This window comes from Salmo salar, chromosome ssa06 (assembly GCF_905237065.1).
Source record: "Salmo salar chromosome ssa06, Ssal_v3.1, whole genome shotgun sequence".
NCBI classification, from domain to species: domain Eukaryota; kingdom Metazoa; phylum Chordata; class Actinopteri; order Salmoniformes; family Salmonidae; genus Salmo; species Salmo salar.
This window is the reverse complement of record NC_059447.1, coordinates 83,081,989-83,107,452: the sequence shown is the minus strand read 5'-3', so window position 1 is coordinate 83,107,452 and position 25,464 is coordinate 83,081,989. Positions and strand designations below refer to the sequence as shown.

At 45.1% G+C, this 25,464-nt stretch overlaps 1 protein-coding gene across 11 annotated transcripts in view; it reads right to left on the bottom strand.

Annotated features, from left to right (window-relative positions):
• The window catches only part of LOC106608213 (gephyrin), a 186,584-nt gene that overhangs the window by 60,783 nt on the left and 100,337 nt on the right, over nucleotides 1-25,464 (bottom strand). For 7 of the 11 annotated variants that reach the window (XM_014206027.2, XM_014206030.2, XM_045721084.1 and 4 more), the window contains exons 7-8: nucleotides 19,110-19,397; nucleotides 13,527-13,661 (exon numbers count right to left, since the gene is read on the bottom strand). In XM_014206027.2, the coding sequence (XP_014061502.1) occupies nucleotides 13,527-13,661; nucleotides 19,110-19,397 (423 nt within the window). The remainder of the gene's footprint in view (nucleotides 1-13,526; nucleotides 13,662-19,109; nucleotides 19,398-25,464) is intronic. The other 4 variants (XM_045721083.1, XM_014206032.2, XM_045721086.1 and 1 more) reach the window with 1 other exon arrangement.

Here is a 25,464-nt window from a genome sequence, read left to right as displayed (position 1 = left end):
AAATTAAATCTAGAATCGGCTTCCTATTTCGCAACAAAGCATCCTTCACTCATTCTGCCAAACATACCCTCATAAAACTGACTATCCTACCGATCCTTGACTTCGGCGATATCATTTATAAAATAGCCTCCAAAACTCTCCTCAGCAAATTGGATGTAGTCTATCACAGTGCCATCTATTTAGTCACCAAAGCCCCATATACTACCAAACACTGTGACCTGTATGCTCTTGTCAGCTGGCCCTCGCTTCATATTCGTCCCCAAACCCACTGGCTCCAGGTCATCTATAAGTCTTTGCTAGGTAAAGCCCCGCCTTATCTCAGCTCACTGGTCACCATAGCAGCACAAACCCGTGGCATGCGCTCCCGCAGGTATATTTCACTAGTCATCCCCAAAGCCAACTCCTCCTTTGGTCACCTTTCCTTCCAGTTCTCTGCTGCCAAAGACTGGAACGAATTGCAAAAATCACTGAAGCTGGAGACTTATATCTCCCTCACTAACTTTAAGCAGCAGCTTACCGATCATCGCACCTGTACACAGCCCATCTGTAAATAGCCCACCCAAATACCTCATCCCCATATTGTTATTTATTTTTTGCTCCTTTGCACCCCAGTATCTCTACTTGCACATTCATCTTCTGCACATCTATCACTCCAGTGCTAATGCTAAATTGTAATTATTTCGCCTCTATGGCCTATTTATTGCCTTACCCCCCTAATCTTACTACATTTGCACACACTGTATATAGATTTTTCTATTATGTTATTGTGTTTGTTTATCCCATGTGTAACTCTGTGTTGTTTGTGTTGCACTGCTTTGCTTTATCTTGGCCATGTCGCAGTTGTAAATGAGAACTTGTTCTCAACTGGCCTACCTGGGTAAATAAAGGTGAAATATATATATTTTTAAAGCCTGAGGACACACACTTTCTAGTAGGCTTCAAGTCAAAATATGGTAAATAGGAGTGGCAATATCGTCTGCTATTATCCTCAGTAATTTTCCATCCAAGTTGTCAGACCCCGGTGGTTTGTCATTGTTGATAGACAACAATACATTTTGCACCTTTACCACACTCACTTCACGGAACTCAAAATTACAATTCTTGTCTTTCATAATTTGGTCAGTTATACTTGGATGTGTAGTGTCAGCGTTTGTTGCTGGCATGTCATGCCTATGTTTGCTAATCTTGCCAATGAAAAAAATCATTAAAGTAGTTGGCAATATCAGTCGGTTATGTAATGAATGAGCCATCTGATTCAATGAATGATGGAGCTGAGTTTGCCTTTTTTCCCCAAATTTCATTGAAGGTGCTCCAAAGCTTTTTACTATCATTCTTTGTCATTTGTCTATGTTTCATAGTATGTTTTTCATCTTTTTATTCAGTTTAGTCACATGATTTCTCAATTTGCAGAACGTTTGCCAATAGGTTGTGCAGCCAGACTTATTTGCCTCATCCCTCTCAACCATACCATTTTTCAATTCCACATCAATCCACAGGGATTTAACAGTTTTTACAGTCATTTTCTGAATGGGTGCATGCTTATTAGTAACTGGGATAAGCAATTTCATAAATATGTCAAGTGCAACGTCTGTTTGCTCCCGTGTGGTGTTTGCAATGCCAGGGTTGTGGGTTCGATTCCCACGGGGGACCAGTACGAAAAAAAAGAAATAAAAAAAAAATGTATGAAATGTATGCATTCACTACTGTAAGTCGCTCTGGATAAGAGCGTCTGCTAAATGACTAAAATGTAAAAAAATTACACACCATGGACCAACAGATATTATTTACATCAACAACATAGGAATCACTACAAAACTTATTGTATGGCCTTTAATACACTATATTAGGCCCAGCCTTTGGAACTTTGGTTTTCCTAGATATGGCTACTATATTGTGATCACTACATCCGATGGATCTGGATACTGCTTTCAAGCACATTTCTGCAACATTAGCAAAGATGTGTGTGGCGGATGAATCAGAATTAGTTGGGTAAGATAGATAATTAAGATGTTTTAGAATGAAACATTGTCTTCATATGTGAATGTGTTACGAGAATTAAGTTATCAATGTTCTTAAACCGAACTTCAATTAAACTACTCAGTCTGCCCCTCCAGAGGGTGTAAGATTCTGGTTGAATGAAGCAGACGGATAGCCAGCCTACAAGGGTCAAAACGTTTATTTATGAGAGCTCTGAAATCCTTACAATGTACAAAGCCTTTTATATTACCAAACACACACACACACACACACACACACACACACACACACACACACACACACACACACACACACACACACACACACACACACACACACACACACACACACACACACACACACACACGAACTTACATCAGTAGAGAACTCCACCCCGCTTTAGGCGGCTGTATTTTTCCACAGTACCCAGAACACCTGTCTCCTTATCTTTTGCCAGTCTAGCCGTTTTCGGGCAGTTGTTCCCCTCCCTAACTTAGGGAGGCCCTGTTCCTGTTCCTCTCACAAGGTCGTCTTATCAACTATGCCCTGATCATTTTGAAATAGTAACAGTGTCTTACTCACACACAGTATTGGAATATAGTTTTTAACCCATTATTATAGCCTTAGAATTTCGAATACATTTCAACAGGTTATATGGTTTCTGAGTGAAATAATTTAGTCAAACCTTTAATCATATAATTTCCATTACAGAATGTGTCTTTACCTATTCTTAAACCATGTGAAGGGATGGCGTGATTAATGGGGAACCAATTAATCGTCTCCACAATGTCTGTGCGCAAGTCACTCCCCTCAGTGAGCTTGTCCAGGAGTGGGAACAAGAGGTGTTTTACTGAGGATGTGCCTCTATGAGATAGCACTGACAGAGGAGATTTATGGTGTATTTTGATAAGAACGCCTAAATAGAATTCCAGAGCACATGAGCTAATAGTTATGTTCTATAGCGTACCAGGGAGGGACGGTTCTAGGGAGACCAAATACCGGTCTATATAATAAACACTGTTGAGATAGCAGTTGCTGTCTGCTGTGTTTTATAGATATCTTTTCATACAAAACTTAACCTTTGTGAACTGTTCCTAAGATTTGTGGTTCGTCAATGTACGTTGAAGGGGTGGATTCTTTGGTATAAAAAGCTCTTTGTATTGTTGTGTAGAGAGTGCATTATTGAAGGTCAAAGTACTTTTGCAAAAGTATCTGAATTATTAAATATGTAGTTTAACTCAGACTGGTGTGTTTGTAACTCTCCTCATTTGGTAATGCAGAAATTAGCCACCACATGTGATCAATACATGTTGATGATGTTTAATTCCTGTGCTGCTTGTAACTACCCTGGTGGGTTGACCAATAACCTGAACCAGGTTGCATGCACTGGTTACACTTTGAAGCTTTTTCTTCTTGAGTGGGCAGCTTGATGAATGCCAGTCAATATTTAAATCACCCAGAAAATATACTTCTCTGTTGATATCACATACATTATCAAGAATTTCATACACGTTATCCAGATACTGACTGTTAGCACTTGGTGGTCTATAGCAGCTTCCCACCAGAATGGGCTTTAGATGAGGCAGATGAACCTGTAGCCATATTACTTCAACAGTATTTAACATGAGATCCTCTCAAATTTTTACAGGAATGTGGTTCTGAATATAAACAGCAACACCTCCACCACTGGCATTTCTGTATTTTCTGTAAATGTTATAACCTTGAATTGCTACCACTGTACCATCAAATGCATTGTTTAACCTCTCTGGGCTAGGTGGCACCAAATCATCCCACCTACGTAACGCGTTATTCAAATTCCTCAAAAATGCTAAAACTTCAATTTTTCAAACATATGACTATTTTACACCATAAAGACAAGTCTCTCGTTAATCTAACCACACTGTCCGATTTCAAAAAGGCTTTACAACGAAAGCAAAACATTAGATTATGTCAGCAGAGTACCCAGCCAGAAATAATCAGACACCCATTTTTCAAGCTAGCATATAATGTCACATAAACCCAAACCACAGCTAAATGTAGCACTAACCTTTGATGATCTTCATCAGATGACAACCCTAGGACATTATGTTATACAATACATGCATGTTTTGTTCAATCAAGTTCATATTGATATCAAAAACCAGCTTTTTACATTAGCATGTGACTAGCATGTGACTAGCATTCCCACCGAACACTACCGGTGAATTTACTAAATTACTCACGATAAACGTTCACAAAAAGCATAACAATTATTTTAAGAATTATAGATACAGAACTCCTCTATGCACTCGATATGTCCGATTTTAAAATAGCTTTTCGGTGAAAGCACATTTTGCAATATTCTCAGTAGATAGCCGGCATCACAGGGTTTAGCACTCACCAAAGTCAGATTTTCTATAAGAAAAATTTTATTACCTTTGCTGTCTTCGTCAGAATGCACTCCCAGGACTTCTACTTCAATAACAAATGTTGGTTTGGTTCAAAATAATCCATCGTTATATCCAAATAGCGGCGTTTTGTTCATGCGTTCAAGACACTATCCGAAAGGGTAAATAAGGGTTACGAGCATGGCGCAATTCGTGACAAAAAAATTCTAAATATTCCATTACCGTACTTCGAAGCATGTCAACCGCTGTTTAAAATCCATTTTTATGCCATTTTTCTCGTAAAAAAGCGATAATATTCCGACCGGGAATCTGCATTTAGGTAAACAGACGGAAAAAAATAAAGCATTCGGTCGACTCGGGCACGCGCCTAAGCCCACAGTACTCTTATCGGCCACTTGCCAAACGCGATAAAGTGTTTCAGCCAGAGCCTGCCTCGATATCCTTCAGCTTTTTCCCGGGCTCTGAGAGCCTATGGGAGCCGTAGGAAGTGTCACGTTATCGCAAAGATCCTCAGTCTTCAATAAAAAGAGCCAAGATAAAACACACCTTGTCAGACAGGCCACTTCCTGCATGGAATCTTCTCAGGTTTTGGCCTGCCATTTGAGTTCTGTTATACTCACAGACACCATTCAAACAGTTTTAGAAACTTTAGGGTGTTTTCTATCCAAAGCCAATAATTATATGCATATTCTAGTTACTGGGCAGGAGTAGTAACCAGATTAAATCGGGTACGTTTTTTATCCAGCCGTGTCAATACTGCCCCCTAGCCCTAACAGGTTAACATGGAGCTGCCCAAAATCACGGCTGGCGAGAAGGATGAGGAAATATGCCCACACTCCCACGCTTTACAGGATGGTGCAGGCTTCCGATTGATGGAGAAGCCCCGCTCGATCCAGAGCAGGGATGGAAGGTTGCTGACGTCGACTTCAAAATCATAGGAGAAGGAGTAGGAGTAGGCACAGCGACCGCAGACACAGGTACCCCCAGCGATGAAGGGGCAGGAAGATCAGGCTCCAGGCACAGGTACCCCCAGCGACGAAGGGGCAGGAAGATCAGGCTCCAGGGCGGCAAAACTATTTGTTGTTTGCATCTGCTCTGGGCCTCTCGTTGGGAGTGTAGGCTGCTTTGCGGCAGGTCGCTGTCTTCGGCTTCCACGGCTCGTGACATGCGACCATCGTTGGTTGCCATGCTCCTCTTGCTGTGCTCCTTCGACTCCACTGTCAGGGGGGTCCCGAGTGGGGCAGTGGTCTAAGGCAGTGCATCTCAGTGCCAGAGGCGTCACTACAGACCCTGGTTCGATTCCAGGCTGTATCACAACCGGCCGTCCCATAGGGTCACGCACAATTGGCCCAGCGTCGTCCGGGTTTGGCTAGAGTAGGCCGTCATTGAAAATAAGAATTTGTTCTCAACTGACTTGCCTAGTTAAATAAAAGGTAAAAAATATATACACTACCGTTCAAAAGTTTGGGGTCACTTAGAAATGTCCTTGTTTTTGAAAGAAAAGCTAATTTTCCGTCCTTTAAAATAACATAAAATTGATCAGAAATACAGCATAGACATTGTTAATGTTGTAAATGACTATTGTAGCTGGAAATGGCAGATTTTTTATGGAATATCTACATTAGGCGTACTGAGGCCCTTTATCAGCAACCATCACTCCTGTGTTCCAATGGCACGTTGTGTTAGCTAATCCAAGTTTATCATTTTAAAAGGCTAATTGATCATTAGAAAACCCTTTTGCAATTATGTTAGCACATCTGAAAACTGTTGTTCTGATTAAAGAAGCAATAAAACTGTCCTTCTTGAGACTATTTGAGTATCTGGAGCATCAGAATTTGTGGGTTCGATTACGGGAAGAGAGAACGACAGAGAGGAAGAGAAAGAGAAAGAGAGAGAGCCAGAGATCAGGGTCAAACATACCCCCCTCCACACACACAGACACACACTCCCATATGCTTCATTAATCCAAACTCAACCACTATGTAACTGTACTACATGCTCACTAGAGTGTAAATGTACAACTACACTACCATACCATCACAGTCAGAGTGTGTGTGTGTTACTCTGTGCCTGTGAGAAAGGATGTGTAGTGTTTGCATATCTTAGTGCTTGTTTGACTGCATATGTTTGTTTCACTATGTTTGTGTGTGTGGAGTTTGTGATTTGCCTGAGCAGTGTGCCTGGTACCAGTGTGTGCCTGGTAGCAGTGTGCCAGGTACCAGTGTGTGCCTGGTAGCAGTGTGCCTGGTACCAGTGTGTGCCTGGTAGCAGTGTGTGCCTGGTAGCAGTGTGTGCCTGGTAGCAGTGTGTGCCTGGTAGCAGTGTGCCTGGTAGCAGTGTGTGCCTGGGAGCATGTGTGCCTGGGAGCAGTGTGTGCCTGGTAGGTAGCAGTGTGTGCCTGGTAGGTAGCAGTGTGTGCCTGGTAGGTAGCAGTGTGTGCCTGGTAGGTAGCAGTGTGCCTGGTAGGTAGCAGTGTGCCTGGTAGCAGTGTGCCTGGTAGCAGTGTGCCTGGTAGGTAGCAGTGTGGGCCTGGTAGCAGTGTGTGCCTGGTAGGTAGCAGTGTGTGCCTGGTAGGCAGCAGTGTGTGCCTGGTAGGTAGCAGTGTGTGCCTGGTAGGTAGCAGTGTGCCTGGTAGGTAGCAGTGTGGGCCTGGTAGCAGTGTGTGCCTGGTAGGTAGCAGTGTGTGCCTGGTAGGTAGCAGTGTGTGCCTGGTAGGTAGCAGTGTGCCTGGTAGGCAGCAGTGTGCCTGGTAGGTAGCAGTGTGTGCCTGGTAGGTAGCAGTGTGTGCCTGGTAGGTAGCAGTGTGTGCCTGGTAGGTAGCAGTGTGTGCCTGGTAGGCAGCAGTGTGTGTCTGGTAGGCTGCAGTGTGCGCCTGGTAGGTAGCAGTGTGTGCCTGGTAGGTAGCAGTGTGTGCCTGGTAGGCAGCAGTGTGTGCCTGGTAGGCAGCAGTGTGTGCCTGGTAGGTAGCAGTGTGGGCCTGGTAGCAGTGTGTGCCTGGTAGGTAGCAGTGTGTGCCTGGTAGGTAGCAGTGTGCGCCTGGTAGGTAGCAGTGTGTGCCTGGTAGCAGTGTGTGCCTGGTAGGTAGCAGTGTGCGCCTGGTAGGTAGCAGTGTGTGCCTGGTAGGCAGCAGTGTGTGCCTGGTAGGTAGCAGTGTGTGCCTGGTAGGTAGCAGTGTGTGCCTGGTAGGCAGCAGTGTGTGCCTGGTAGGCAGCAGTGTGTGCCTGGTAGGCAGCAGTGTGTGCCTGGTAGGCAGTGTGTGCCTGGTAGGTAGCAGTGTGTGCCTGGTAGGTAGCAGTGTGTGCCTGGTAGGTAGCAGTGTGTGCCTGGTAGGCAGCAGTGTGTGCCTGGTAGGTAGCAGTGTGTGCCTGGTAGGTAGCAGTGTGTGCCTGGTAGGTAGCAGTGTGTGCCTGGTAGGTAGCAGTGTGTGCCTGGTAGGTAGCAGTGTGTGCCTGGTAGGCAGCAGTGTGTGCCTGGTAGGTAGCAGTGTGTGCCTGGTAGGTAGCAGTGTGTGCCTGGTAGGCAGCAGTGTGTGCCTGGTAGGCAGCAGTGTGTGCCTGGTAGGTAGCAGTGTGTGCCTGGTAGGTAGCAGTGTGCGCCTGGTAGGTAGCAGTGTGCGCCTGGTAGGTAGCAGTGTGTGCCTGGTAGGTAGCAGTGTGTGCCTGGTAGGCAGCAGTGTGTGCCTGGTAGGTAGCAGTGTGCCTGGTAGGTAGCAGTGGTGTGCCTGGTAGGAGCACAGTTTTCTCTAGACTCTACATCCTTACATACAGAGAATAAGACTCTATACTATAGAATCAACAGCAACCCCAAGTTACTGTAAGTACGTCAAGTCAATCTTCTTGGAACTTTTGGACATAGAAACAACGAAAACTGAGATGATTCTAAATATGAAGTATGCATCTGCTTATAACACCAACAAAACTTTGTAAATTCAAAACACAGCCATTGAGTCACTTCTCACAGTATATTCATCCTCTAGTCTCCACAGTGTACCATTCTAAGACACCAGTACATAAAGAGCTACGTGGCCCCTGAACAGCCTGACTGAACCTGTAAAGCTGCAGTAACAGATCTATGTTCACTGTAGAAATACCCTGAGTATACAAAACAAACATTAAAAAGGCACCTGCTCGTTCCATGACAGACTGACCAGGTGAATCCAGGTGAAAGCTATGATCCCTTATTGATGTCACCGGTTAAATCCACTTCAATCAGTGTAGATGAAGGGGAGGAGACAGCTTAAAGGATTTTTAAGCCTTGAGACAATTGCGACATGGATTGTGTATGTGTGCCATTCAGAGGAGGAATGGGCAAGACAAAATATTGAAAACGCTTTTTAACAGGGTATAGTAGTAGGTGCCAGGCTCATCAGTTTGTGTCAAGAACTGCAACGTTGCTGGACGTTTCACACTCAACAGTTTCCAGTGTGTATTTAGAATTGTCCACCACCCAAAGGTCATCCAGCCAACTTGATAACATTTTTGGAAGCACTGGAGTCAAAATGGGCCAGCATCCCTGTGGAACACTTTCAACACCTTGTAGAGACCATGTCCTGATGAATTCAGGCTGTTCTGACGGTTCCTAACGTTTGGTATACTCAGTGTATATATGGGTCGCTCTCCTTCAGCCATTCCCATTGAAACCTCTGGTCTATTCTCATGACACTTTCTCAGGAGACAAGACAGATGAGGTGAGAGATTAGATAGATAGATAGATAGATGACAGATAGATAGATAGATAGATATATGGAGAGAAATAGACGGAGAGAGAGAGAAATATGGAGAGAAATCGAGGGAGAGAGAGAGATATATACATAGAGAGAGCGATATATAGAGAGAAATAGAGATAAATAGAGAGAGAAAGAAATAGAGAGAGCGAGAGAGAGACCTTAAATTGAATTGAAATTGAAAATTGAATTGAGTGAGAAAGAGATCTAGAGAAAGAGAACGAGACAAAGAGAGAGAACGAGAGAGAGAGACAGACTGACTGCATCTCTGAATGTTAGACCCGCAGGAGAGACTAGAGTGGGTTACCTTACGCAGGGGATGGTGAAGGGTGTGTGTGTTGTGTGTGTGTGTGTGTGTGTGTGTGTGTGTGTGTGTGTGTGTGTGTGTGTGTGTGTGTGTGTATGAGAGAGAGAGCTAGTGGTGGTGCTGGGTCTATTCAATATATTTCAAATCAAAGGATAACCAACTTGACCCATGCAAACAGGCATAAAACACACACAACCATTACCATACTAGCCACAGCAGGTGCTCCACCACACACAACCGTTACCATACTAGCCACAGCAGGTGCTCCACCACACACAACCGTTACCATACTAGCCACAGCAGGTGCTCCACCACACACAACCGTTACCATACTAGCCACAGCAGGTGCTCCACCACACACAACCGTTACCATACTAACCACAGCAGGTGCTCCACCACACACAACCGTTACCATACTAGCCACAGCAGGTGCTCCACCACACACAACCGTTACCATACTAGCCACAGCAGGTGCTCCACCACACACAACCGTTACCATACTAGCCACAGCAGGTGCTCCACCACACACAACCGTTACCATACTAGCCACAGCAGGTGCTCCACCACACACAACCGTTACCATACTAGCCACAGCAGGTGCTCCACCACACACAACCGTTACCATACTAGCCACAGCAGGTGCTCCACCACACACAACCGTTACCATACTAGCCACAGCAGGTGCTCCACCACACACAACCGTTACCATACTAGCCACAGCAGGTGCTCCACCACACACAACCGTTACCATACTAGCCACAGCAGGTGCTCCACCACACACAACCATTACCATACTAGCCACAGCAGGTGCTCCACCACACACAACCGTTACCATACTAGCCACAGCAGGTGCTCCACCACACACAACCGTTACCATACTAGCCACAGCAGGTGCTCCACCACACACAACCGTTACCATACTAGCCACAGCAGGTGCTCCACCACACACAACCGTTACCATACTAGCCACAGCAGGTGCTCCACCACACACAACCGTTACCATACTAGCCACAGCAGGTGCTCCACCACACACAACTGTTACCATACTAGCCACAGCAGGTGCTCCTCCACACACAACCGTTACCATACTAGCCACAGCAGGTGCTCCACCACACACAACCATTACCATACTAGCCACAGCAGGTGCTCCACCACACACAACTGTTACCATACTAGCCACAGCAGGTGCTCCTCTACACACAACCATTACCATACTAGCCACAGCAGGTGCTCCTCTACACACAACCATTACCATACTAGCCACAGCAGGTGCTCCACCACACACAACCATTACCATACTCAGCCACAGCAGGTGCTCCTACACACACAACCGTTACCATACTAGCCACAGCAGGTGCTCCACCACACACAACCGTTACAATACTAGCCACAGCAGGTGCTCCACTACACACAACCATTACCATACTAGCCACAGCAGGTGCTCCTCTACACACAACCGTTACCATACTAGCCACAGCAGGTGCTCCTACACACACAACCGTTACCATACTAGCCACAGCAGGTGCTCCACCACACACAACCGTTACCATACTAGCCACAGCAGGTGCTCCACCACACACAACAGTTACCATACTAGCCACAGCAGGTGCTCCACCACACACAACCGTTACCATACTCAGCACAGCAGGTGCTCCTACACACACAACCGTTACCATACTAGCCACAGCAGGTGCTCCACCACACACAACCATTACCATACTAGCCACAGCAGGTGCTCCACTACACACAACCGTTACCATACTAGCCACAGCAGGTGCTCCACCACACACAACCATTACCATACTAGCCACAGCAGGTGCTCCACCACACACAACCGTTACCATACTAGCCACAGCAGGTGCTCCACCACACACAACCGTTACCATACTAGCCACAGCAGGTGCTCCACCACACACAACTGTTACCATACTAGCCACAGCAGGTGCTCCACCACACACAACCGTTACCATACTAGCCACAGCAGGTGCTCCACCACACACAACCATTACCATACTAGCCACAGCAGGTGCTCCACCACACACAACCATTACCATACTAGCCACAGCAGGTGCTCCTACACACACAACCATTACCATACTAGCCACAGCAGGTGCTCCAACACACACAACCGTTACCATACTAGCCACAGCAGGTGCTCCACCACACACAACCGTTACCATACTAGCCACAGCAGGTGCTCCACCACACACAACCGTTACCATACTAGCCACAGCAGGTGCTCCACCACACACAACCGTTACCATACTAGCCACAGCAGGTGCTCCACCACACACAACCGTTACCATACTCAGCCACAGCAGGTGCTCCACCACACACAACCGTTACCATACTAGCCACAGCAGGTGCTCCACCACACACAACCGTTACCATACTAGCCACAGCAGGTGCTCCATCCACACACAACCGTTACCATACTAGCCACAGCAGGTGCTCCACCACACACAACCATTACCATACTAGCCACAGCAGGTGCTCCACCACACACAACCGTTACCATACTAGCCACAGCAGGTGCTCCACCACACACAACCGTTACCATACTAGCCACAGCAGGTGCTCCACCACACACAACCATTACCATACTAGCCACAGCAGGTGCTCCACCACACACAACCATTACCATACTAGCCACAGCAGGTGCTCCACCACACACAACCATTACCATACTAGCCACAGCAGGTGCTCCACCACACACAACCGTTACCATACTAACCACAGCAGGTGCTCCACCACACACAACCGTTACCATACTAGCCACAACAGGTGCTCCACCACACACAACCGTTACCATACTAGCCACAGCAGGTGCTCCACCACACACAACCATTACCATACTAGCCACAGCAGGTGCTCCACCACACACAACCGTTACCATACTAGCCACAGCAGGTGTTCCACCACACACAACCGTTACCATACTAACCACAGCAGGTGCTCCTACACACACAACCGTTACCATACTAGCCACAGCAGGTGCTCCACCACACACAACCGTTACCATACTAACCACAGCAGGTGCTCCACCACACACAACCGTTACCATACTAGCCACAACAGGTGCTCCACCACACACAACCGTTACCATACTAACCACAGCAGGTGCTCCACCACACACAACCGTTACCATACTAGCCACAGCAGGTGCTCCTCTACACACAACCATTACCATACTAGCCACAGCAGGTGCTCCACCACACACAACCGTTACCATACTAGCAACAGCAGGTGCTCCACCACACACAACCGTTACCATACTAGCCACAGCAGGTGCTCCACCACACACAACCATTACCATATTAGCCACAGCAGGTGCTCCTCTACACACAACCATTACCATACCAGCCACAGCAGGTGCTCCTCTACACACAACCATTACCATACTAGCCACAGCAGGTGCTCCTCTACACACAACCATTACCATACTAGCCACAGCAGGTGCTCCTCTACACACAACCATTACCATACTAGCCACAGCAGGTGCTCCACCACACACAACCGTTACCATACTAGCCACAGCAGGTGCTCCTCTACACACAACCATTACCATACTAGCTACAGCAGGTGCTCCTCTACACACAACCATTACCATACTAGCCACAGCAGGTGCTCCACCACACACAACCGTTACCATACTAGCCACAGCAGGTGCTCCTACACACACAACCGTTACCATACTAACCACAGCAGGTGCTCCACCACACACAACCGTTACCATACTAGCCACAGCAGGTGCTCCACCACACACAACCATTACCATACTAGCCACAGCAGGTGCTCCACCACACACAACCATTACCATACTAGCCACAGCAGGTGCTCCACTACACACAACCATTACCATACTAGCCACAGCAGGTGCTCCTCTACACACAACCATTACCATACTAGCCACAGCAGGTGCTCCACCACACACAACCATTACCATACTAGCCACAACAGGTGCTCCTCTACACACAAGCACACACTTTGGTTTGTCATAGCACAGGGATGACAGACACTGAAGAAAACACTGCTGCAAAGAAATGCTGTGTGTGTGTGTGTGTGTGTGTGTGTGTGTGTGTGTGTGTGTGTGTGTGTGTGTGTGTGTGTGTGTGTGTGTGTGTGGCCTTACTTTGGGCGTGGGGCAGGAGGCGGTAGAGAGGCGCGAGGTGGCCTGGGCGCGGGGCGACTCAGAGGGGGTGGTGCTCAGAGAGCCTGTATCTCTGGGGAGGACCTGGACACCCCTGGAGATGATGGAGTCTGGGATCTACCCAAACACACACACACAAACACGAGAAAGAGAGAGACACACACACACACACACACACGAGAAAGAGAGACACACACACACACACACACACATGCACGCTCAGAAAATAGCACTGACACTGACTGCAGAATATGTACTATAGATAACATGCTAACAACACCCTTTAAAGGGGCAATCTGCAACTGACTGCTTTGTTACCGTTTCAACTGCAGATGCCCCTTTAACTTTGACTGTCTGCACTATAGCACAGCATCTTGTGCCTTATTGTCACATAGACGTGTATATTTGACTGGCAGAATGAATGACGGCGGACGGTGGTAACAAACTTTAACCCTAACCCTCCTTTCTAAACCAAACCTTTATTCATTTTAAACCCTATGCCTAAACAACTAAAATAGAATTATGCCGGTGGAATATACACTTCCTTATTATACCACATGCTTTCCAAACAGACAGATCCTGTAGTTCTCTTAAAAACCTCTTAAATGTAAAAGTCCCCATATTTGGGGGCAAAAAATGTTTTATTCAATTCAGTCTGGATTGAGTATGGTATCTGCAAAAGCAGGGTCGTCTTGCAAGAGTCAATCCCCTTTATCATGACATGGTGGAGGCATGCAAAACTTACTTCCAGCCTGCTCAAAATCTATCTATAGATGAGCGCATGGTTGCCTCAAAGGCTCGAACTGGCTTGAAGCAATATATGAATAATAAGCCAACCAAATGGGGCTACAAGCTCTTTGTGCCGATTCAGCCTGCCTACACGTGGAACTTTTTCATTTATGAAGGCAAGGCGATCACACTCACTTGGAAGGGCCTTAGTTAAGACTGTCATGCAGCTGATGGACTTCCCCTTACTTGGCAGTGGGTACAAGCTCTTTGTGGACAATTTTTATACTAGTCCCATGCTTTTCATAGACCTCTTGAAAAATAAAATAGGTGCTTGTGGCACCATTCGTCCTAAGAGAATCAGTTTCCCCAAGACCAAGGTAAACGACATGACAAAGACAGAGAATAGGGGGACCATACTTTGGATCAGGACTAACAAGCTGCTTTTTGTGAAATGAAAGGACACTAGGGAAGTAACCATGCTCACCACACAGCATAAGGCATTCAATAATGACCATATCTCAAGGAGGGTGAAAAATGCCAATGGTGCATGGGTGAGGAAGAATGTCCCCATTCCTGATTCTGTGAAGGACTACAATGCCAGCATAGGGGGTGTCGACCTATCTGATGCTCTGATAGGCTACTACCAGGTCCTCCACAAGACCAGGAAGTGGTATAAGACTTTGTTTTTACCTCTTTGTGGACATTACTATAGTAAATGCTTTCTCTCTCCAAAACAAACACCATTTGTAAACAGATCAGCTTATTTCTATTGTTTCACCTTTTTTAGTGAAGGACACGTGTGTAACCAAGTTTGTGTTTGATAAGAAATGTGTATTTATTTTTAAATGTATATCTGTTGCTTTTATATTGTTTTTGTAAACAGTTCATTTGTATGTCGGACCAATACATTGGATATGCCTAGGCTAAACGTTCAGGCACTTTGGAGAGGTTGAAAAAACACTTAGATATCTCTTGTATGTCCCCCGACACCACCACAATGTTTGAGAGAGGTTGGTGATGTAGACATTTTGTTTTTATAGTGAACAATAACTTTTAGGCACATTCAGTGTGCAAAAACAGTGCAATTACCACATTAAGACACTTTGGAGAGGTTGAAAGGACACTTGAATGTACCCTGGAGACCCCATAACACCACAATGTTTGAGTGAGGTAGATATGATGGAAATTATGTTTTCATACTGAACTAATAGCATTTAGGGACTGTGAATATGTCATAGAACTGGAATTATCCCATTTACAGACATATGCCACTTTGGAGAGGTTTAGGGACACTTGGAGACGTCCCGTGACCACACCTGACACCACTTACTAAAACATCTGCCCATTTCTAGTTGTTAGGTCTATCAGTCCCATGTCTAGTTGTTAGGTCTATCAATCCCATGTCTAGTTGTTAGGTCTATCAATCCCATGTCTAGTTGTTAGGTCTATCAGTCCCATGTCTAGTTGTTAGGTCTATCAATCCCATGTCTAGTTGTTAGGTCTATCAATCCCATGTCTAGTTGTTAGGTCTATCAGTCCCATGTCTAGTTGTTAGGTCTATCAGTCCCATGTCTAGTTGTTAGGTCTATCAGTCCCATGTCTAGTTGTTAGGTCTATCAGTCCCATGTCTAGTTGTTAGGTCTATCAATCCCATGTCTAGTTGTTAGGTCTATCAGTCCCATGTCTAGTTGTTAGGTCTATCAGTCCCATGTCTAGTTGTTAGGTCTATCAGTCCCATGTCTAGTTGTTAGGTCTATCAGTCCCATGTCTAGTTGTTAGGTCTATCAGTCCCATGTCTAGTTGTTAGGTCTATCAGTCCCATGTCTAGTTGTTAGGTCTATCAATCCCATGTCTAGTTGTTAGGTCTATCAGTCCCATGTCTAGTTGTTAGGTCTATCAGTCCCATGTCTAGTTGTTAGGTCTATCAGTCCCATGTCTAGTTGTTAGGTCTATCAGTCCCATGTCTAGTTGTTAGGTCTATCAGTCCCATGTCTAGTTGTTAGGTCTATCAGTCCCATGTCTAGTTGTTAGGTCTATCAATCCCATGTCTAGTTGTTAGGTCTATCAGTCCCATGTCTAGTTGTTAGGTCTATCAGTCCCATGTCTAGTTGTTAGGTCTATCAATCCCATGTCTAGTTGTTAGGTCTATCAGTCCCATTTCTAGTAGTTAGGTCTATCAGTCCCATGTCTAGTTGTTAGGTCTATCAGTCCCATGTCTAGTTGTTAGGTCTATCAGTCCCATGTCTAGTTGTTAGGTCTATCAGTCCCATGTCTAGTTGTTAGGTCTATCAGTCCCATGTCTAGTTGTTAGGTCTATCAATCCCATGTCTAGTTGTTAGGTCTATCAGTCCCATGTCTAGTTGTTAGGTCTATCAGTCCCATGTCTAGTTGTTAGGTCTATCAGTCCCATGTCTAGTTGTTAGGTCTATCAGTCCCATGTCTAGTTGTTAGGTCTATCAGTCCCATGTCTAGTTGTTAGGTCTATCAGTCCCATGTCTAGTTGTTAGGTCTATCAATCCCATTTCTAGTTGTTAGGTCTATCAGTCCCATGTCTAGTTGTTAGGTCTATCAGTCCCATGTCTAGTTGTTAGGTCTATCAATCCCATGTCTAGTTGTTAGGTCTATCAATCCCATTTTTCTGATATTATTCACATGTTGTGGAAGACATGTTTCTTTCCAAATATACAAAGTTTTTGCATGTCAGAATTATGTAATTACACATGAATAGCAGTTATTTTTGGTATGTCTATTTAGGTGGATATCTACATTTTGCCATTACATTTAAGAGGTTAATCAAGAGCTACTGAGACACTTCTAAATGTGATGATAGTACACTAATGAATGAATAATGAATTAACCTGTTCAATATGGATGGTATGATATTATTTCCAGGATGACATGGGGATAGATTATAGATCACAGAGATGAATCAGATCTACATGTAATATATCTAGGGCCAGTTTCCTAGACACAGATTAAGCCTAGTCCTGGATAGTGCTTTTTAATTCCGGATGTTTAATCTGGGTCTGGGAAATTGCCCCATGGAGTGTATGGCATGGAGTCTTACCAATGAAAGTCCATGATAGGACAATGATAAAACATGGTGGGATGGAGACGGGACTGGACCACACACATGTTACCATGACAACATGGCCACAGAGGTATAGGTCCACTCTGTTGGACAGGACAATGGAAATGGACAACAGTCACTTCAATGGACAATGAATGACACACACACACACACACACACACACACACACACACACACACACACACACACACACACACACACACACACACACACACACCTGAAAATAAATGCATATTTCAGAGATTTGACCGACAGACATGGGGTTGTTACAAGTGTACAGAATAATAATGAGCATGGTGGTTGTATGAAATATGGCATGGCGAGTTGTTTAATATGAAATATGTAGATACATTATATATACAAAAGTATGTGGACACCCATTCAAATTAGTGGATTTGGCTATTTCAGCCACACCCGTTACTGATAGGTGTATAAAATCTAGCTGCCCCGGTCAACTATAATTTATTTTTGTGAGGTGGAAACATCTAGGAGCAGTAACAGCTCATCCATGAAGTGGTAGGCCACACAAGCTCACAGAACGGGACCACCGAGTCCTGAAGCGCGTAAAAATCGTCTGTCCTCGGTTTTCAACACTCACTACCAAACTGCTTCTGGAAGCAACGTCAGCACAAGAACTGTTTGTTAGGAGCTTCATGAAATGGGTTTCCATGGCCGAGCAACCGCATACAAACCTAAGATCACCATCACGATGCAATGCCAAGCGTCGGCTTGGAGTGGTGTAAAGCTCGTCACCATTGGACTCTGGAGCAGTGGAAACGCATTCTCTGGAGTGATGAATCACGCTTTACCATCTGGCAGTCCAATGGATGAATCTGGGTTTGGTGGATGCCAGGAGAACGCTATCTGTCCCAATGCATAGTGCCAACTGTAAAGTTTGGTGGATGGGGAATAATGGTCTGGGGCTGTTTACCATGGTTCAGGCTAGGCCTCTTACTTCCAGTGAAGGGAAATCTTAATGCTACAGCATACAATGACATTACATTTTACATTTTTACATTTTACATTTTAGACATTTTAGTCATTTAGCAGACGCTCTTATCCAGAGCGACTTACAGTAGTGAATGCATACATTTCATACATTTTTTCTCCATACTGTTGCCACACGGGACACAATGACATTCTAGACGATTTTGTGCTTCCAACCTTGTGGCAACAGTTTGGGGAAGGCCCTTTCCTGTTTCAACATGACAATGCCCCCGTGCACAAAGCGAGGTCCATACAGAAATGGTTTGTAGAGATCGGTGTGGAAGAACTTGACTGTCCTGCACAGTACCCGACCTCACTAATGCTCTTGTGGCTGAATGGAAGCAAGTCCCTGCAGTAATTTTCCAACATCTAGTGCAAAGCCTTCCCAGAAGAGTGGAGGCTGTTATAGCAGCAAAGGGGAATCAAGTCCATATTAACGCCCATGATTTTGGAATGAGATGTTCGATGAGCAGGTGTCCACATACATTTGGTCATGTAGTGTACGTACGTCCCGATTGTCCACCCTTTTCCCACTGTGTTCACTTGTACACATTGAGTCATGGATTTATGGTTGAAACTCCCTCTCTAGCCAATGCTTAGACCAATCCAATGCTTTGAAATGAAGGAGAAGAATAGTGGAAGTGTACACTATGGAAGAAGAGAGGAAAAAAGTGGAGAATGGGAACATAGACATTGCACCACCCTTAAAGTTCAGATCCCAGTCCTGTCAGAAAAAACTTCCCGCTACGTTCCCTTACCTCCCCATTGGTTACCTTAGCGGCGATGGAGGCAGCGGTGATGTGTGAGGACGAGGAGTCCTCGGTGGACGCCACACCACTGTCTTTCTTGTCATCGTCCTCCTCCTCACACTGTACGCCCTTGTCCTCCGTCTGCCGCCGCGGCGAGCTGTTGGGGGGCGGCGATAGGGGCGGCGGGGGCGAAGGCAGGTCCTCTAGCTCGTCCACCGCCTCCTTCATCTTGACCACGGCGTCCCGTAGCAGGTCGATGGCGTGGGGCAGCGCGGGCAGGATGAACTGGAAACACTCCTATTGGAGGAGGTTAGAGGTCAGGATGAGAGTTAATACAGCAGGATGAACTAGAAACTACTATTGGAGGAGAGGGGTCAGAGGTCAGGAAGAGAGGGAGAGTTAGGGGTTAATATAGCAAGTCAATGGTAAGGTATAAGGAGGAACAGGATGAACTGGAAACACTCCTATTGGAGGAGAGGGGAGGGCCAGACTGTTAGCCAGTGGTATTCAATGTCGGGGTTGACAAATAAAAAACTTACAATAAATAAAAATATTAAGAGTGAAAATGATTTTATTGGACAATATACAGTACATACGATTTTGAGATAAGTTGAAAAATACAATCACAAAAACAATATTGAGTAAATATATTTATTGGTTCTCATAATTTTGATGAGTGACGCAAATAAGGATTCAAAGGTTATTTATTGATGTGAAAATGTAAATGTTCTGATTTTAAGGTTGTGTCATTAGATTTGGAAAAAAATGGGGTCCCCATAAATTCTGGCGGAGAAAATTAGGTCCCCCCTGAAGAAGTTTTAATACCACAGCTGTAAGGTCATCTTGGCTCTTGTTCATAGAGAGCTAGCAAGCTCATGTTGTGGGTTCAATTCCCACTGGGATCACATGCACATATTAAATATGTGTGGATAAAAGCTTCTGCTAAGTGGTAGTAGTACATAAAGTAGATATCACACGTACTCCCCCCCCCCCTTGGATCTTTAAAACATTTGTGGGACTCCAAAGTGGGACTGAAATTGATGCAATTATGATTTAAAAAAATTGTCATTGATCTACACCAAATACTCCATAATGTCAAAGTGAAATGAAAATTCGAAATAAAAATATTCTGTAGCCTTTGCATAAGTATTCATCCCGTTTGTTTAGGAAAGCCTAAAGCCTTGGCTTAACAAACACATAATAAGTTACATGGAAATAAGAGCGGTTTAAATTATTTAGTAATGACTACCGCTTCCTCTGTCCCCCATACATACAACATCTGTAAGGTCCCTCAGTAAAGTATTGAATTTCAAGCAAAGATTCAACTACAAAGACCAGGGAGCTTTTCGAAAGCCTCATAAAGAAGGACAGTGATTGGTAGATGTGCAACAATAACAAATCAGACAGTGAATATATCTTTATGCATGGATGACATATTAAACCACTCAGACACATGACAGATACAGTCGTCCTTCTGAACTGAGCTGCAGGACAGGAAGAAAACTGCTCAGGGATTTCACCATGAGGCCATTGGTGATTTTAAAACAGCTACAGAGTTCAATGGCTGTGATGGGAGAAAACTGAGGATGGATCAACAACATTGTAATGACTCCACAATAATGACCTAGAGTGAAAATAGGAATGAAAATATATTTTTAAAAATGCATCCTGTATGCAACAAGGTACTAAAGTAATACTGCAAAAAGAACATGGCAAAGGAATACACTTCTTGGTACACCATTCTGTATACTTCTGGCCCCTCTTTGGACACTGTGTTAACTAACCTCCAGATGAGCTTCAATGCCATACAACTCTCCTTCCGTGGCCTCCAACTGCTCTTAAATACAAGTAAAACTAAATGTATGCTCTTCAACCGATCACTGCCCGCACCTGCCCGCCCGTCCAGCATCACTACTAGACTGTAAACACTCCTTCCAGACTCACATTAACCTCCCTGGGCAAGGTGGGACGGTTGGATTTGCTTACCAAGAAGACAGTGAATGTTCCTGATAGGCCAAGTTTTGTGCTAAACTCTTATAGATTTACCCAAAAAGACTCCCAGCTGTAATCACTGCCCAAGGTGATTCTAACATGTATTGACTCAGGGGGGTGAATACTTATCTAATCATATATACACGTGTGGAATTTTTTCATTCATCTTAATAAAAAAAAAAAGAAATTACATTGCAGCGTATTTTGTGCAGATCGTTGACATTTTGTAAAAATGTAATCCAATTTAATCCCACTTTGTAACACAATGAAATGTGAAGAAATCCAAGGTGGGTGAATAGTTACGATACACACAGTACAGTACAACACAGTACAGCACAGTACAGTACAACACAGTACAACACAGCACAGTACAACACAGCACAACACAGTACAGTACAACACTGTACAGTACAGTAGAACACAGTACAGTACAACACAGTACTACACAGTACAGCACAGTACAGTACAACACAGTACAGTACAACACAGTACAACACAGTACAGTATGGTAGATCAAATGGTGACTTTGACACTAAGATGGGGCCTGTAGGCCTTCTTGTCTATATAGACCCAAACAGACCTAAACCCAGACCAAACCCAGACCTAGACCAGACCCAGACCAGACTTAGACCAAACCCAGACCAGACCCAGACCAAACCCAGACCCAGACCTAGACCAGACCAAACCCAGACCAGACCCAGACCAGACCAAACCCAGACCCAGACCAGGCACAGACCAGGCCAGACCCAGACAAAAACCCAGACCAAACCAAAACCCAGACAAGACCAGACCCAGCGTTCTAACGCAGCTAAACGCTCCCTTCTTACTCACTCCAGAGACAAGGGCTATTCTGTGAAATTATCTTCTTGTGTATTTGAAGCATCACAATAATACATCATTAATAAAGTCCTTATCTATACCAGGCTACAAACAGCTTCCACAAATACAGATGACGCTTTACATGCTTTCATTAATGCACATGACATATTTCTACTTGGATGACAGTGACAGCAGTAACCTTGATTTAACTGTAGAGTTTTATGTGGGGCAGAAAGGCATGGGGTTGGGGGTGCACACATAATATGGATGATGTGAAAGCGAAATCTCTGGGCATGAAAAATGATGGGCATGCACACACACACACACACACACACGCACTACCACACACATACACAGACAGACAGAAAGAGAGAGATGAAAGAGATTGAATGGATCACCAATACGGTGCAGAACCAAAACCCCAGCAGCGCTCATTATGTTAGACCAGAGGTACAAGTCTCTCTGCTCCTCTACTGCACGCCTTACACTGTTTCCCTGTTTACACCCCGTCAGGCCACTGTTTCCCTGTTTACACCCCGTCAGGCCACTGTTTCCCTGTTTACACCCCGTCAGGCCACTGTTTCCCTGTTTACACCCCGTCAGGCCACTGTTTCCCTGTTTACACCCCGTCAGGCCACTGTTTCCCTGTTTACACCCCGTCAGGCCACTGTTTCCCTGTTTACACCCCGTCAGGCCACTGTTTCCCTGTTTACACCCCGTCTGGCCACTGTTTCCCTGTTTACACCCCGTCTGGCCACTGTTTCCCTGTTTACACCCCGTCAGGCCACTGTTTCCCTGTTTACACCCCGTCTGGCCACTGTTTCCCTGTTTACACCCCGTCTGGCCACTGTTTCCCTGTTTACACCCCGTCAGGCCACTGTTTCCCTGTTTACACCCCGTCAGGCCACTGTTTCCCTGTTTACACCCCGTCAGGCCACTGTTTCCCTGTGTACACCCCGTCTGGCCACTGTTTCCCTGTTTACACCCCGTCAGGCCACTGTTTCCCTGTGTACACCCCGTCAGACCACTGTTTCCCTGTTTACACTCCGTCAGGCCACTGTTTCACTGTTTACACCCCGTCAGGCCACTGTTTCATTGGTTACACCCCCTCAGACCACTGTTTCATTGGTTACACCCCCTCAGACCCCTGTTTGAGTGTTAACACCCCCTCAGACCACTGTTCCACAGTATACACCCTACCTGTGTGTGTGTGTGTGTGTGTGTGTGTGTGTGTGTGTGTGTGTGTGTGTGTGTGTGTGTGTGCGTGCGCATGGGTGTGCGCGTGTGTGTGTGTCAAGTACCTATAGATATTTTACCACTTGCACACCAACAGATTTTTGGGTGTGTCAGGAATTTCTGTTTGAGTCCAAGAGGAGAATAGCACTCTTTATTAAGGGTGTCAGAAACGCACAAGAGAAGAGTCCCTATTCACAACTCCTGCGGCTCTGTTGAACGCTGGGTATGTACAGTCGTGGTCAAAAGTTTTCAGAATGACACAAATATTAATTTTCAAAGTCTGCTGCCTCAGCTTGTATGATGGCAATTTGCATATTCTCCAGAATGTTATGAAGAGTGATCAGATGAATTGCAAAGTCCCTCTTTGCCATGCAAATGAACTGAATTCCCCAAAAACATTTCCTCTGCATTTCAGCCCTGCCACAAAAGGACCAGCTGACATAATGTCAGTGATTCTCTCGTTAACACAGGTGTGAGTTAGGCTGGAGGACAAGGCTGGAGATCACTCTGTCATGCTGATTGAGTTCGAATAACAGAGTGGAAGCTTCAAAAGGAAGGTGGTGCTTGCAATCATTCTTCTTCCTCTGTCAGCCATGGTTACCTGCAAGGAAACATGTGCTGTCATCATTGCTTTGCACAAAAAGGGCTTCACAGGCAAGGATATTGCTGCCAGTAAGATTGCACCTAAATCAACCATTTATCGGATCATCAAGAACTTCAAGGAGAGCGGTTCAATTGTTGTGAAGAAGGCTTCAGGGTGCCCAAGAAAGTCCAGCAAGCGCCAGGGCCGTCTCCTAAAGTTGATTCAGCTGCGAGATCGGGGAACCACCAGTACAGAGCTTGCTCAGGAATGGCAGCTGGCAGGTGTGAGTGCATCTGCACGTACAGTGAGGCGAAGACTTTTGGAGGATGGCTTGGTGTCAAGAAGGGCAGCAAAGAAGCCACTTCTCTCCAGGAAAAACATCAGGGACAGACTGATATTCTGCAAAAGGTACAGGGATTGGACTGCTGAGGACTGGGGTAAAGTCATTTTCTCTGATGAATCTCCTTTCCGATTGTTCGGGGCATCCGGAAAAAAGCTTATCCGGAGAAGACAAGGTGAGCGTTTCCATCAGTCCTGTGTCATGCCAACAGTAAAGCATCATGAGACCATTCATGTGTGGGGTTGCTTCTCAGCCAAGGGAGTGGGCTCACTCACAATTTTGCCTAAGAACACAGCCATGAATAAAGAATGGTACCAACACATCCTCCGAGAGCAACTTCTCCCAATCATCCAGGAACAGTTTGGTGATGAACAATGCCTTTTCCAGCATGATGGAGCACCTTGCCATAAGGTAAAAGTGATAACTAAGTGGCTCGGGGAACAAAACATCAATATTTTGGTTCCATCGCCAGGAAACTACCCAGACCTTAATCCCATTGAGTACTTGTGGTCAATCCTCAAGAGGCGGGTGGACAAACAAAAACCCACAATTTCTGACAAACTCCAAGCATTGATTATGCAAGAATGGGCTGCCATCAGTCAGGATGTGGCCCAGAAGTGAATTGACAGCATGCCAGGGCAGATTGCAGAGGTCTTGAAAAAGAAGGGTCAACACTGCAAATATTGACTCTAAGTATCAACTTCATGTAATTGTCAATAAAAGCCTTTGACACTTATGAAATGCTTGGAATTATACTTCAGTATTCCATAGTAACATCTGACAAAAATATCTAAAGACACTGAAGCAGCAAACTTTGTGGAAATTAATATTTGTGTTATCTTCAAAACTTTTGGACATGACTGTACATTGTCAATGGTAGGCTTCGAGGGAACTCCTACAGTAGGTACACCTATAGCTCATCTCCTGGCACTAGTACTGTAGACTACTTTATCACTGACCTCAACCCAGAGACTCTCAGAGCGTTCACAGTCAGCCCACTGACACCCCTATCAGATCACAGTAAGATCACAGTCTACTTGAACAGAGCAATACTCAAAAATGAGGCATCAAAGCCAAAGGAACTGAATAATATTAAGAAATGCTATAGATGGAAGAAAAGTAGTGTAGAAACTTATCAAAACACAATTAGGCAACATCAAATTCAATCACTTTTAGACAACTTCCTGGACAAAACATTTCACTGTAATGCTGAAGGTGTAAACTTGGCAGTAGAAAGCTTAAACAGTATATTTGACCTTACAGCTTTCCATTCAAATCAAAAAATTTCAAGCATACAACCTAAGAAAATTAACAACAATGACAAATGGTTTGATGAAGAATGCAAAAACCTAAGAAAGAAATTGAGAAACCTATCCAACCAAAAACATAGAGAC